Genomic DNA, 16245 nt, shown 5'->3' with positions numbered 1-16245 from the left:
ATATGATTTTTCATTTCTTTCAGTAATTTCTTTTTTTTTTTGGTAACATTTCTGAGAATTATCAGAAAATACGACACTTGAGGAATCTCTCTGGTGAATTTTCCTCCAATACCTCGTACGTAATTAAATATCATCAGAGTCTGCAAATTGAAAAATCTCCCCATGAAAGTCGAGTGTTGGCTCCCTCGAGAACTCCATCGAAATATACAGCCGCCCCGAAAATTGGACTGGGGCGAATTTTCCTCTGGGAATTGTCATATAATAAATCTCTCTGAAATGTGATTTATTGTACGCAGACTGTATAGACCACACTTAAAGGTAAAATTTGATGATGGAAAGAAGTCGGGAGATTCATCAAAACTCAAAAAGGGAAAGATATTATTCAAGTATCCATCCACCCTCTGTCCCTATTTGAATACTTAGGGGATTCTCTGCAATAATTAAATTTGAAAAGTTAACATTTTGATGAAAGCCTCAATTTTAAAATGCTTTTAAATTTCTATTCTATGTCCCACATTTTCAAAGTTATACCAATGAAAAAGCTCGTGTTTCTAACACACTGGTATTTTGCAAATGGTTAACCCTTCAATGCTCTGATGAAAACTTCTGGCAAATGAATTGATTAAAGGTTTTTATTTACTAGGCATTTCACGAAAAAGGGTTCATTTAAATGAAAATAATTCGAAATGAATCCCATTGCGTCCTCAAGTACTTCTTTTCTGCACTGAGTGAGAGAAATCCGAAAAAGTTAAAATAACATTCCGGAAATGTTAGTTTTACCCTGCAGTATTGATCCAAAATCGGTGTAAATATTATCCTTTTTAGGTGTATTGGGGGTTAAAGTTACTCTTTTTCTTGGTTATTTTACCCTTAAAAAGGTGTAAAATTAACATTAAAAAATGTTGATATATTTTTACACCTAAAAAGTGTTAAAGTTATGAGGAAAAAAAGTTAACCGCACCCTCTTTTTTTCCTCAGTGTGGGATAATCTTATATAAAACTGGAGTGTCTTGGATAATAGATAAATGCAATTCTATTTACATCATAAGTTGTCGATGTTCGAAAAATTCAGTCGTTGATGTTCAAAGAATTTCAAATTCAATTAATATTAGGAGAATTTATGCAATGTCACGTAAAGAAGCTGATTACTTAGTGACAAAGCAGAACCAGTTGCATTTTGTCATTCCAGACACTGTGAAATTCGAAGAGGAACTATTTTGGCCACTATGTGGACGAAACGAGGAGTAAAAATATATTTTCTAACTTTCTAAACTGATCTTCGAATACTGTGTAAACTCCAATTGGAAATGAAGTAGAAATCTCTCTAAGTATGCGCACAGTGAAAGTTTGATACTCCAAAAATGTCTCGGCTAAAAGATAAACAGCATTCTACCTGCCAAAATGTCCCGGTTATATTCGAAAAATTCAAACAAAACTTCGAAGTTGCTGTCTGAATTCTTGCGCAAAGCTGTTAAAAGTTTATATATAATACCACGCTGGAAATACTGGCTCCGTTCAGTAATAACCTTTCGAAGAGACAAAGCCATTTCAAATCCAAGGCAAACCTATTAGAAAATCTACCGGAAGCCTAAAGTGTAAGTTCACATACTCGCCGCTTTTGCGCTGATTGTTCTGCCATTTCGAATTTCGATATTCTTGACACTTCAAACGTCAACAATTAACAGAAGTGTGCAAAAGTTTGCTGCAAAAAGTGAATTTTTTTATAGTTCTGTGGAATTTCAGGATGGCAGAACGTTTGAATTGCAATTTTATTAAAATAAATGTCCTTTTGCTTGACTTTGTGTAACTCGTCGGTTTAAACTTTCGAACTTCCAACGGGTTTTTAGGTAAATTCTCTCTGATATACCTTCGAATCGGTAAAGGAAAAACCTCAACTGGAGAGACCTCTCAAATCGGGAAGGTTACAGTAGAGTTCCTCAAATTTGAACGACGGTTGAGTTCAAAATGTAAAATTTGAGGTTATGTAAAGAAAGTTTTGCGTGCAGTCTGAATTAGAACCATTTTTCTCTTTTGTTTCCTCAATATTATCGTATTATATTAACTTCCTCAACAAATTCCATTTATTTCACAATAAATTACATTGATATATTCCCTAAAGTTATCTTTCTTAATTTAGGGAAAGTGCATTTCACATGAATTCCGTTACGTTTTTGAAAATATCGTTCAAATTTGAGGAGTGAGAAATGTCATCTACACGCCCCAAATGTTCAAATTTGAGGAACTCTACTGTATTACTAAACGAGAGATTGTGGTTTATACTATACCGATTCAATGATACAATAGACTCTCGCTCAATCGGCTCTTTTTCAATCGGGCAAAAAATTTCATTGACAATTTTCACATTTAATTATGAAACAAATTTGCTCAAATTCGCTGTAGTTCCTCTTTTTTTATCATGATTTTTTATAATTGAGCGCTTTTTGTGGAATTTACAATGACTTTGATGCCCAAATCTATAGATAATTTGGATGACATTTTGACCCATATGGCTGATTGAGAGAGAGTCTACTGTATATCAGAGAGACCTTATCTAGAAACCCATTTAAAATTTCGAAAACTTGAACATAAGATTTTTTACAAAATCGAATTTGCAATTCAAAAACGTTCTGCCATCCTGAAATTCAACAAAACTACGCAAAAATTCACTTTTTGCAGCAAAAGCTTACGCACTGCTGTTATTTGACAATTGAAGTGTCAAGAATACCGAAAATTCGAAATGGCAGAACAACCAGCGCTAAGGTGGTGAATATGTGAACTTGGACTTTAGAAGTTCGTTCGATTTTTGAATAGATTTGGCTTGACTTTGGAAGCTTGACCTTTGTCTTTTCGAAAGGTTATTACTAAGCAGAGTCATTATGTTTTTCCTTCGGCTTCTGAAGCTTGTTTCGAATTTATCAAATTAATGCCCTAGTCACACTTACGACTTTAGCCGAGAGGCGACTTAGTGAAATATTATGGAAATGTATTTTAATTATTATTTCGAATATAATTACGCTAAGCCGTCTCTCGGCTAATCCTCAGCTCTGTCGAGGTCCTAAGGCTCTGATGAGTACACTGTCTACTATGGCCTCCAAATGTATCTTATGGCTTATAGAAAATCGAGTAGACTTTGCGTTTTATTTAAAAAAAACTGTGTTTTAAGAAGAGGTATATAAGAAGTAAGATATGTAAAAGCTCTTATTCTTTGTATATTTAATTTCGAAAGAAGATTTCGAACCTTTCGAATCAAAGTACAAGTACGCTCTTTTAAATAGATCATAGAGGGTTAATTTTTTTTTCAAGCGATGGGGAATGTGGTTAAATTTAACCGCCAGCGACGGTTTAATAAAAAAAAACTTGATATGGTACACAAACATGTAACATTTGATCTTAAAAATGATTTTCATCCCTCTCTGTGTCAATAGTCATGCTGAATATTTTATACTACCAATTAGTTATCCTCCCGAGGGTCAATAATTAAATCAAAACAATGTGTGTACTAACAGAAAAAAAAACCCTGGGGCATGAAATCATTTACAAACATATTATTTTGAAGCTTGAAAAGTGAAACCCTACCATAACTCTCATTTTACAGACCTTTTTACAATTGAAACTTTTTTGCAGATTTTTCACTGACTTTCATTCCATTTTGTTAAAGTATTGATATTATATTTCAATTTTGACGTAATATGCAATAGATGCGTTAGAAATAGTTGAATACCTGATGAATAATTTGTACTATTTGTATGGGAGAAATCTCATAGAGAAATCTAATCCCAATTAATAAGCGCATCACAAGTACCTACCACGAATACCCAGAGCAACATTTCCAAGATTTTCCAGAAATGAACTACATTCTTGGGATTCTCCCATTAGAAACTTTCCAGCTGTAATCCGTGGAGTTTCACTGGAGAATTTGTTCTCATTCGGTACTTTCTCTTAAACAATTAAACGATGTACTAGTAAATTTTCTTTAGCGAGCAAAGAAAAAGACAAATGTTTCGGAAACAAGGAAGAATAGAGACACATAATGGAAGAAAATTGAATTGATTTGAGGAAAGTTTGAGAGCAAGAATCAATAAAAGAAACATTTCTACTCCCAATACCAAATGGATATAATTAATTCCTACTGTTCCTTTTACTCACCCTCCCTTATGAAACAATTCACACAAAATCACAAATGAGCTTCTTTCTCACTAATAGAATTACACCTCTGACCTCGAGAGGAAGAGGCATAAAATGGGGGATCTACTTATGCTTTGAGATCATAAAAAATTTATATAGTTAATATTATTGCAATTATCATTAAGCAATTTAGAATTGTGCCATAGCCTTGAGAACAGTTCTTTTGAATGTGAGAACTGGCATGTTTAAGACTTTATTAAAAAAAAAAACTCTAGTAGTTTTTTTGTCATATTTTTATATAAATAATCAAAGAATAATCCACCGAATCTGAAACATCCAGGCTCTCTTCCACAATTGTTATGTATGATTTACAATCAAAAACAATTTAGTTAAAACATTAATGAAGTGTTCCAATTAAAATTTAGGCTTCCAAGTAATATATGTAATTTATGTAGTGTTTAATAAACTTTCATTAAAATTCAGAGGGTAATTTAGTAATCATAATACATTCCCATACTATAAGTTTATTAAAATATGCTCGCCAAATTCATCATTAAAATTAAACTGAACTGGTTCATGTGCTAATAATAAGTTTGATTTATTTCAAAATACCGTACAATTTGAAAAATCAGAAATAAGCCTTAATTATAATGGCGTAGTGAGCATCTCGAGCGGGGAATTGAGAACAGTTGAGGCGAAAATAAGAACAATCGCTGCGAATATCCCTTTAAGAACGATTGGATTGTGAGTTCAACAAAAAAAAAACATTCCTACAGTCTTCTTAAGTTGTGTTTTCCTTTAAAAAGATATGCCCTAGACGCCCTAGACACACTTACGACTCAAGCCGAGAGACGGATTAGTCAGAAACTGATTAAAATGTAATCTGATCATTATTTTGAATATAACTAAGTAATAAGAACTGTTCCTATTTTCACCACGACTGTTCTTATCTCGCCGCACGAGACGCTCACTACCCAAGAAACATTTTTTCTTAATAGTCTTGTAGAATTCCTTAAGTAATGCACTATAGAACAAAAAATCTTTTTATTGACTTATAACGCTCTTGGTTCCATCACTGAGGTTACTATAAGTGAAGTGGCGCACTCTTAAGGATCTTAAGAGCTTCTATAGGAATTTCAACAGAAAATTCGCAGTTTAAGTCTTTTAAAAGTGCACTAAAAGACTTGTTTAAAACTTGGTTCTATAAGGCAGCTATTTTGCTTCTTGGGTAAGCCATTCTATTAAGCTAAACAAGTATATCTCAATTAAATCGTATTCTCGAAGGCATAAAATCCTTAATCCTCTCGTTCAGTAATAACTTTCCCGATTTGAGAGCTCTTTCCGGTTGAGGTTTTCTCTGTACAGATTCGAAGGTATATCAGACAGAATTTATCTAAAAACTCGTTGCAAGTTCGAACATTTAAACCGACGAGTTTCCATAAAAGTGAGTTTGCAGCAAACATTTACACACTCTTGTTGACATTGTTGACGATTGAAGTGCCAAGAATACCAAAATTCGAAATGGCAGAACAATCAACGCCAAAGCGACGAGTACGTGAACTTGCACTTTAGACTTCCGGTAGATTTTCAAATAGGTTTGGCTTGGCTTTGTCTTCTAAGCTTGCTACTCAACCTTACCATCCACAAGTAGATCTTGAAAAATCAATTTGAAGATCCAAAAAAGAGACTTTCTTACTTCTTGATAGTTCCGCAAGGTGACTAAGGTACAGTGTCCGCTCTCTAATCCGGATCGCCGTAATCCGGACGAGTTATCGACGGTTACCTTTAAAATCATTTTGAGGTTATGTATGCATGTGTGTTCAGCAATGAGAATGAATTATCCTGTGAAGTTTTTGTTCAATAAATGAAGTATAATAGCATAGAATTCTCTAATCTTGTCTTTTTAAACTTCTTTAAAACTTTTATTCTAATTCTCGGAAAAAAAACCTTGTATTATATTTTCAAGACGTTGAACAAATTCAAAAAATCCATCCGGATTACGAAGCGGACATCTGTCAAATTGTCTCCCAATCATCCGGATTACGAAGCGGGCACTGTACCTCCTGTTCGAATTTCGAAGTGCTCAAGTGTCAAAATGTGTCGGTCTTTACATTTCTGTGAGGGAAAAAACAGAACAACGACGCTTACTGTTCTTGTCCCATTATTTAATCACTCCATAATCACTAAGTAACTCTTGTGCCAGCTTTTTAGTGTGATATTTGAAAAATTTCCCCCACCTAGTTCGAAAATTTAGTACGAAAATTCGAAATTGAATTTGAATTCTTCGAACATCAACGACTTGTTGTGCAAATAAGCTCCATTTATCTTTCATCCAAGATATTATTGGAGAATCAAACTTTACTTTTTAAACGAATCCAAGAAAAAAATTAAATTGATACGTATCAAATTTTTTTTATTGTATAAATTTCAAATAACGATTATTCGAGGTTCGAAATGGACTTTAGTAAGTCAAATCCAGTGACAGGTGTTCAAATATTGACTTGCCCTTTGATCAAATTATTCTCTGTAAATAGCAAATTCTCTTATCTGGCCAAAAACCATCACAGATTTCCGATTTAACAGAGATGCGAATTAATCATTGACACAAATCCAACCGCAGAGTTGTGTTTAGACATCACATAAATCCCAATATTTCGGTTGGGTTGGCATTTATCAAAATAAATAGCATCATTATTGATTAAAGTGGTTTGGAAATCGGACGCATTTTCCACACAGCAATTTTATTTTTTTTTTCCACCAAGTAAAAATATTTTGTGTCACAGAATCTCAGGGCAATATCAATAATATATTCCTTGCCATGTAAATTGTAAATGAATCCCTGAGAGAGAGAAAAGGAGAAGGAAACTTTTATTGAAGGTTTACTTGGCAATTTCTTATTCATAACTTCCGGACACGTTAGCTTATTTATGAGGGTAGGTGTGCCATGGAAAAAATACCACAAACTATAAATAAAGCCTCATGATTGAATGGAATTAATTGTGACGGGGGATGTTAAAAAAAAATAAGACCCTGTTTGAGAAAATCAATAAACAAATCAACTAAAAATGTCTTGTTTAATTTAATAACCAAGGATAAAACTCATTGAATATTTATAAAAAAAAAAGAATAAACATTTCTTTTGTCTAAAAATTAGCAAAAATCTCTGTGAGACAAAATTAAACTTTTGTAGGTCTCTGAGACAAGAGTACCAAAACTTATTAGAGAGTAGGGTCTGAAATCCATTCATTACGGTATTGCATTTTTTTTTAAATGCATTTGTTAAATCTCTCAGGAAATCAGCAAGGACAGAGCCCGTAAGACAATTACGTGGATGACCACCTTGGCCGCTAGAGGTTTCTTTAGAACCCTTAGCGTTCCTCCTAACGATACATCCCCTACGACGATCCAACATGAATTAACTTCTCAATACTAATCCTCTCTACGATACCCCTCCATAAGGGCCTAAATAAACTCAGGCTGATCCTCAAGAATATTTAGCCTGCAAAATTTAACAATAAAGATTTATTGCAAACTGTCATTCACTTAGGACTTAGGATCATCAGTTAGAGGTCCTTTCCATAAATTTCCTTTACCTAATCCTTTATTATCGAATTTTAAAAGCTAAATACTGCCGAGGATCAGCCTGTGTCTATTTGAGCCTTAAGGGGTAACTCACATGTTAGCACTAGGAACGCTCTTAGGAAAAATCGGTGCCGCTCCGAAAGGCATCTGTGATGGCAATTCAAATACCAACGGAGGGTCTAACCGTTGGGGGCAAACTAGTGCTAACACATTTTGAGTTTTTTTTACGTTTTTTTTAATTCAAAAATTTATATCTCCGATCTAAAGTAAGTAATTTTCAGGTTTCAGGGTAAAAACGATAAAATCTATCGCTGATTTTATGTTTGAAGGCTTATCATGAAGAAACGCTTAACTGAATTGGTTGAAAATACACTTTCTGAAGTCTTTTTAACTTTTTTTGATTGAGAAAATAATTAAAAATGATTACTGAATGCAATTGTCATATATGAACAACTGTGAATTCCGACTTAAGTGAAAACGGAATGAAAGAATTTGATTTGAATTTGATATGCATTGCCTACTATTAGCAGCTGATTTATAAAATAATTTTTGAAATGTCCTTAAATCAGGGGTGTGCAAGAACCTTTTGAAACCGAATAAACATCAAAATATATTACATTTAAAATAAATTACAAAATAAGTTACATAATGTATTTCTTTTAAACAGTTGAATCTTTTTGTTTGAACTACTTTTACTCCGCGTGAAATTCGTTCTACGGCTGATTTACTCAAAACAAAGCCCCTGCGGGTATGCAAATTTTCTCGATGCGTAATGCCATTTTGCGCTTTTTTTTCGATCCCGAAAATGTGCATAATACCGGTATTGAGTGTAGTGGTTTCTTCAATATTCCTTCTAAGGCACAGTATAGCATCCCACTGTCTAATACCATGCGTGGCTAATTCTGCCTCAGTCTCCCCTACTACTCCTAAACTGTTTTAAGCAATCTTTGATGTATGAAGCGGTTCAAATCCGTAGAGAATCGATAAGGGATAGCATCGAAATCAGGAGATTGAGCATTTTGCAAAGTATGGAACGCTTTGGCACTCATTTTTATTTTCTTATTTATTTTTCTTATTTATCAAATATATTCCGTGATGTCTGGCGTTATGTGTAAATGTATTGTGTGTTGCATTATTTTTCAACTCAAAATATTCCCAGAAACGAGAATACAGAACTTTGAGAACGTCTGTGAAGTCTTCAGTACTCATTCATTGTTTGACGATATTAGATCGCGAATTTTGAGTTTCGGAACCACACAATGGACACAACGAGAATCTTTGAGAGTGAAACTACTAAATATCTTGCATCAGAAGCAGATGGGATAACATTAAAGACTCGTCTTTGGCTGACTATATATCATTCCGTATTATTCAACTTATCATGCGTGTCTGGATTCTTATTAACAGTTTGTGGAATTTTTCGAATGCGATGTAGTCCAAAAAGTATCGAAGGACAGGTTGTTTTAGTGACAGGTGCAGCAAATGGAATAGGTCGGGAGATTTGCCTGAAACTATGTAGGGAAAAGTGTAAAATCATCGTGGCGGACATAAATTTCCATGAAGCGGAAAAAACAGCTGAGGATATCCGGAACATAGGGGGAGAAGCAAGGGCCTATAAGGTTTTAGTATATTCTTGCAATATTTCCCGATTAATTTGTAAAACCTTAAACACTTCTTGCAGCTTGACGTAGCGGATTTTGAAGCTGTTAAACAACTTCGTGAAGAAATATTGAAAGATTTTGGATATGTTGATATTCTGATTAACAATGCTGGACTCCTTGCAATCCTGACTCTTAGTAATGCTACTCCAGAGCAAATTGATAGAGTTGTAACCGTCAATGTGACCTCAGTGGTTAAAATTACAAAACTCTTTCTCGAAGATATGGTCAAAATGAAGAAGGGTCATATTGTGGCCATTTCGGCAGCTTTTGGACTTTCCCCAATCTCAAAAACGGTCTACGGACTTACCATGTTTGCTCTCCGAGGATTCATGACCTGCCTCAATCAAGAGATACTTATCAATGGATGGGAGGATGGTATCAAAACCACATGTGCTTTTCCTTTTTACACCTCAACCAGAAAAGAGCTCACGGACTACACGGAAAGTCTAAATCTAAAGTAAGTTGATACAATACAAAAGGATTTGTAAGTCAAAAATTTTATATATTAAAAAAAAAGGGATGGCAAGGCGTCCCATGATTTGCAAAATACTCAAACTAGTGAATTAGATGTTATATCTCAAAATTACTTTCTCATCATTTACCATTTACCGGATCTAAATAAGTTTGAACCTATTCATGAATTAAAAGATTATCCAAAACGTCTGAAGAGTAATAGAATGGACTTTCAAGCAATAATTAGGGTCGAAAGAATATCTTTTCGTGAGGGAACCTTTATAGACACTTTTGTCAAAATGATGAAATTTATTTAATTTATTTTGATAAAATGTAAGTAATTTGATGTTTTTTTCTGTAATCTACCATGATAAATTCTTAAAGTATCAATAGGTGTTCCTTTCACCCTATTTATCGGTTCATGATTGGTTCATTGCCGGCGCCTAACTGATTGGAACCGATTTAGAATTCTCCGAAATTTTAAGACCTTTCCAATGAGTCTAAACGTTACACCATTTAATTGATAAATGCGCTCCCTAGGGCCTTTTTAACTTTTGACTTTGAAAAACTGTTACACAGCTCTCTCCGATATCCGGCTGACGGAGGGACAAAATGACATTTAGGTTTTTTAAATCTGGTCAACGGTTTTTCAATTTTGCGCTGTGTGAATTTCTTTTCTGTCGAAAATCAACAGAATTTTCTTTCTGGTGCGCTTATGTTTCATTTTGTACGACAATTAAGTATTAAAGGCTCTGATAAAGTGAAAACAACATTTTAATTCTTGCTTCATAACTTAGTAAACAAAAAGTTTGAATTCATCAACCGTCAGTGTTTGGCAGCTGTCAGCCGGATATCGAAATGCAGGATATCGGAGTGTCACTATCAATAAACCGTTTAGTACTTAAATATTACTGAAAATATTCAAAAGAATGAAGTCTTAAGACTCCCTTTTCTTATCTTACCATCGTGGATGAACCTTCATGTTACCACTGAAGATGTAGAATAGTATGTACATAGGATATTTACAATACACAACATTTTTACTTTACACCGCCTCTTCCTAGTGATTTTCTTCCAAATGTACGACTTTTTTTTGGGACGGAGGGAGTAACATTTAACTGACGCAATTGACAATGTCGTTTCATTTTTTTCTTTTTAAGTAATAGCACTAATTAAGAATCAACACAAAAACTGATCTAATTTGTACTTTATAATTTGTATTCCATAAAATAATCCAAAGAAGAATAGCTCTATTTGCACCACATTTAACTTTTAAAATGTCATTTTTTACATGGTACACTTACTTTTCTGTGCTTCTTCGTAGAGTTATAAAAGCTTAATATTTTTGTTTAATGGTTTTTCATAACACTAATCCATTTTATTAATTCGGTCTTAAACCAGTGAAGTGAAATAGCAAAGTTCTTTTGATTTAGCCTGAGGGAAGTTGGCTAAAATATTCTCCCTTCGACCGTTCATACCTTTGAATAATGTAGGGGAAACTGGGGCACCACCAAACATGGGGTACCGCCAAACACTGCGATTTTTTAAATTCGACTTCAGAGGATAAGACTTACAGAAATTTATAGGCATTATATGGATGCTTGTCCAGTACACTGAAGAAATGGTCGAGATAGTCCAAGTAGTTGAAAAATAAAAATTAGTGTTTGGTGCTACCCCGTGTTTGGTGGTACCCCAGTTTCCCCTAAATTGTCTTTTACTTTTCCTAAAAGACTTACATATTTCTATCAAATATTCAATATTAATAATTATGTGTAAGTCTCTTAGGAAAATCATTTAAAAAAAATCACAATATTCGAAGGTATGGAAGTTCGAAGGGAGAGTACTTTCCCCTATGTCAAAAATCTCTAATAAATTATAAAAATCATTAAAAAAAAATTAATCTGCGACATTAGGCAATATTAGGAAAAAAAAACTGATTTTCGTGGTTTTTAGTACTACGTTTACAAGACTAAGAGTAGAGCATCGGGAAGAAAAGGAATGTTTATTCTGGACTGAACGTCCTCCCATCCGACGCTCAGCGGATTTTCTCTTAGAGTTAATATAAACGTCGTCGGTTCCCTACATTCTGTTTACTACATAAGGGAAACTGGGGCACCAACAAACACGGGGTAGCACAAAACACTAATTTTTGTTTCTAAACTACTTGGACTATCTCGACCAGGAGGGTGACATTAGCTCTAAAAAATGCGACCAGTTTTAGTATAAAATTTTCCCTGTTTTCGTACACATTTCACGAAATATCTCCGAAACTACGTAGGTTGCCAATTTGGGGTTTTCGGATGCCCATTCCATATTAAATTGCCTTTTATTTTGTATTTATATTTTTTGCTAATTCGTTCCACAATGACAGAAAACACCGAATAAACTCCAAAGTTTTTTCGGCACGCTAGAAACATATGAAAAACATAGGGATCGTCATGCCCCTGATCTCGACCATTTCTTCAATGGACAAGCATCCCTATAGTGCCTATAAGTTCCTATAGGCCGTCCTCAGATGTCAAATATCTGATTAAAAAATCGCAGTGTTTGGTACTACCCCGTGCTTGGTGGTGCCCCAGTTTCCCCTAAGCTTCAATTTTATTTATTCAGCTTACCAAAATGCTACTAAAACACTTGGAAAAGTAAGAGAAACACCCCGAATTGTAAAAGTTAACCCTATTTGGCTATATGATAATCTTTTGTTTATGTTGAATTTAAACGCCAGGATCTTAAGTCTATCTGATACCGAAGTTGTATAATGATATGTATATATCCTGCCCCGATACATCATCGCTCGCGTACAACAGATCCCGGAACAACTCTTCCCATCTCTTTACAATATCGTTTGTCTGCACTAAAAGGTTTCCTTGCTGAGTCTTTCCCTAGGGATGCGTTTGATAGCCGTTGCGTTTCGACGCTATCCTTTCTTTTATGTAGCGCCTCAATGTATTCCGGTTGTCAGTTCAGGAATCGACTTTTCTTCTTTATGAAGAACCGTTTGTCTCGAGGATCTGCCCAACGTTCGCCTGGGTAATTCCGCTATTTCATCGAGTTTACTATTTCGAATTCACTGTTTCGAAATTACACTTCTGGCCTGGTTTTTCTTCTGCATTCTGTAGGGGAATTCTGTAATTTTCATGGCATTGTCACGCGTGAGTTCGAAACGTGACAATGCCATTCGAGCTTTTTTTGTCATATCATATGAGTTCGAAAATGCAATTCATTGAATTTTTAATGATATCCCTTTACTTGATGATTTTATGAAAATACAGTACGTCTTGGTTGATATATTTAACTAAATTTATTGTCATTTGAATTACCAGAAATCTCAAATATGTGACTTCTGATAATGTCACGTGAGCTGAAATGTCAATGCTACGGCTACAGAATCGCATTTTCGAAAAAGATCTCGTGAGATTTAAACCCTATTTGTCATATGACATTGCCAGAGCATTACAGTATTCCCCTCCTGGTGTGTAAAATGCCGACATCAGCCGTTCCGAGATTTTTTTCAGGCAAAAATTACTAGCTGCAGATTTCCCGCAAAACCGGGAGCACTGCCATAAGACGCTCCATTCGATTATGCATAAGTCCGCCATTTTACAATATTTTTTCTTTAAAAAATTTATTTAAGTACTTTATATATGTATAAAGATATACCAAAAATTTCAAGAAGTTTGGTCATTTCCTTATCCTCAAAAAAAAATCGCGGAAAAACAGCTAAGTTTTGGCCTAATTGACACTTTCCCCTTAATACGAAAAAAAGAATACGGTTTTGCCTGAATCACATACATAAATGGAAATTGAGATCAAAATGAAATATTGAAAATCGGAAGATGCCCTATTAATCAGTAAACGATATAATTTCATGAAATTTGCAATTTCTTGTAGAAAGAAAAATTTCTAAAATCGAAAATTATCTCTCTAAATGGTTATATAATTTTCCTGCTACAAATGGGCGAAACCGCCAGAGATGAATTTTAATAATTAACGAGAATGCACTTTTGAAATAGTTAGAGAATATTTGAATAAAATATGCCACTTGGGCAATTTAACCCTTGGTACATGATAAATTGTAAATGAGTGAATCACTGATGAAATCCTGATTAAAACATCCATCAAAAGGATATGAATTCGTATATAGCAGCATTTATGTAAATTTCTCGCGACTATGCAGTAAATTGAAACGCCAATTTGCTCATATTTTTTTAATTATCCATTTGGAGCACTTTAAATTTTGAAGAAAACCATCAAACTGAACTGATAGTGATTTTTTTCTCAAATTTAGTCTTACAGGAAAAATGTTCCTGAATACACCTTCAGATGTTGCTACTTCAGTTGTAAATGGGATAAAATGGGAAAGGAGAAATATTTCCATTCCAGGTGGATTTTACTTCCTGATGAACTTTATGGGGTGAGTTATTCACAAAAGTGATTTCTACATCATCCTCTTTACACTATCCTTCTTCTCAGAATATTTACTCCAAACATCATAAGGAGATTCTATAGGATGGTCTTTGGACAGAGGAAAAACTTTCCCTAAAAATCTGAATGATCTGAATGATAGCATTTGCACAAACAAAATGTACAATAAAGGTAGAAAAGAAAGGGATAAGAGCAACAATTACCAGCATAAAAGCTGAATGAATTGGTGTCTCTGGCAGGAGAGACTGCGATGAAGTATGAGATATTGCAAAGATTAATTCCATTTTATGAATATGCTCAGCATCGTGTTCTGGAGATGAGATTCCAGAGAGTAGCTCTATACACGATATTCTGGATGAAATTCAATTAATTTACTATTACACTTCCATTTGCCTTTTCATCCCCTAACACCAAAGGGATGAACTCTCGGGCCACCCCAGTGGATCATCTGGGGATGGACTCAAATGTGCCCCAAGAGAGACACTCAATTTGCCTCAATGGCTATATGCAAATTGAACAAGAATGACATGTAATTTGTCACAAATTTACTGGTTCGCCTCGCAACGAACTTGGTGCATCATCGAACTCAGCGGGCACTTTTCACAGCGTTTTTTTTTCTAAAAAAAAATCTATAGATAAATTGTCTCCCTAGAACACAGAAAGCACATTATTAAATAGAAAAGAGAAAGAGTAACAGCTTTACGAAATGCTCGAACACATACCGATCGAGTAGATTAGTTTTATCTGGGTTTTGAGGACCTTTCTAATGAATCCAAATTCGGTCCAAAAACGGTCACAGGATTTGTTTACCATTATCAAAATTGAAATTTAATATGGAATTACTCAAGGTCACTGGCAAATACGGTCGCCTGGACCTGAAGATCTGGCCATGGAAGGTGAAAAGTGGGTATTTTTAAGCATAGAACTATATATTTAGGCAAACTCCCGTAAAGCTAAAATCCCGTAGAGCCAATATCCTGAAAGTCATAATCACTAGAAATCAAAATTCCAAAATCTGAAATCACGAAAGCCAAAATCCCGAAAGCTAAAATCCCGAAAGGTGAAGTACCAAAAGCGAAAACTCCGAAAAGCTAAAATCTCGAAAATTCAAAATTTCGTAATCTAGAATTCCAAAAAGTAAAACTCCAAAAGCTAAAATCCCGCAAGCTAAAGCCAAAATCCCAAAAAGCAAAATCCGGTAAGCCAAAATCCTGTAAAGTTAAAATCCCAATAAGCCCAAATCCCGAAACTTAAAATCCGGAAAGACATAATCCCGAAAGCTAAAATCCAGAGAGCCAAAATACCGAAAAGCTAAATATCCAGAAAGCTAAAGTCCCGAAAGCCAAAATCCGCAGAGCCAAAATCCTGATAAGCTAAAATCCCAATATCCCCAAATCCCGAAAGCTAAAATCTAGAAAAGTTAAAATCCCAATAAGCCAGAATCCTGAAAGCGAATATCCCGAAAACCAAAATCCCGAAAAGCCAAATATACCTAAAGCTAAAATCACGAAAACCAAAATCAGGAAAGCCAATATCCCAAAAGCTAAAATCCTGAAATGCTAAAATCCGGAAAGTCAAAATCCCGCAAGTTAAAATCCCGAAATCTAAAGTCCCGAAAGCAAAAATCGTGAAAGCGAAAATTCTGAAAAGCTAAAATCCCGAAAACTCAAAATTTCTAAATCCAATATTCCAAAAAGTAAAACTCAAAAGGTTAAAATCCCGAAAGCTAAAGTCCCGAAAGCCAAAATGCTAAACATCAAAATTTCGAAAGCCAAAATCCCAAAGAGTCAAAATCTTGAAAAGCCAAAAATCCCGAAAGATAAAGTTCCAAAAATTGAAAATTCCAAAAGATAAATTCCTAATAAGCCCAAATACCGAAAACTAAAATCCAGAAGAGCTAAAATCCCAAGCCAAAATCCGAAAGTGAATACCCCGAAAACAAAAATCCCGAAAAACCCAATATCCCGAAAGCTAAAATCCCCAAAGCTAAAATCACGAA

General features: G+C 34.5%; 2 protein-coding genes across 2 annotated transcripts in view; one reads left to right on the top strand and one right to left on the bottom strand.

Annotated features, from left to right (window-relative positions):
• The window catches only part of LOC129803714 (TWiK family of potassium channels protein 7), a 120893-nt gene that overhangs the window by 83062 nt on the left and 21586 nt on the right, over positions 1-16245 (bottom strand). The gene's annotated exons all lie outside the window — the stretch shown is intronic.
• On the top strand, positions 8635-14431 carry LOC129803715 (putative oxidoreductase SadH). The gene is made up of 4 exons (XM_055850470.1): positions 8635-9326; positions 9389-9825; positions 14110-14235; positions 14295-14431. The coding sequence occupies exons 1-4, from the start codon at positions 8967-8969 to the stop codon at positions 14362-14364; spliced, it is 993 nt and encodes a 330-aa protein (XP_055706445.1). The 5' UTR covers positions 8635-8966; the 3' UTR covers positions 14365-14431.

The sequence above is a fragment of the Phlebotomus papatasi genome, chromosome 2, assembly GCF_024763615.1.
Source record: "Phlebotomus papatasi isolate M1 chromosome 2, Ppap_2.1, whole genome shotgun sequence".
Classification (NCBI taxonomy): domain Eukaryota; kingdom Metazoa; phylum Arthropoda; class Insecta; order Diptera; family Psychodidae; genus Phlebotomus; species Phlebotomus papatasi.
Note: the sequence above shows the minus strand (reverse complement) of the source record. Positions and strands in the feature narration are given on the sequence as shown.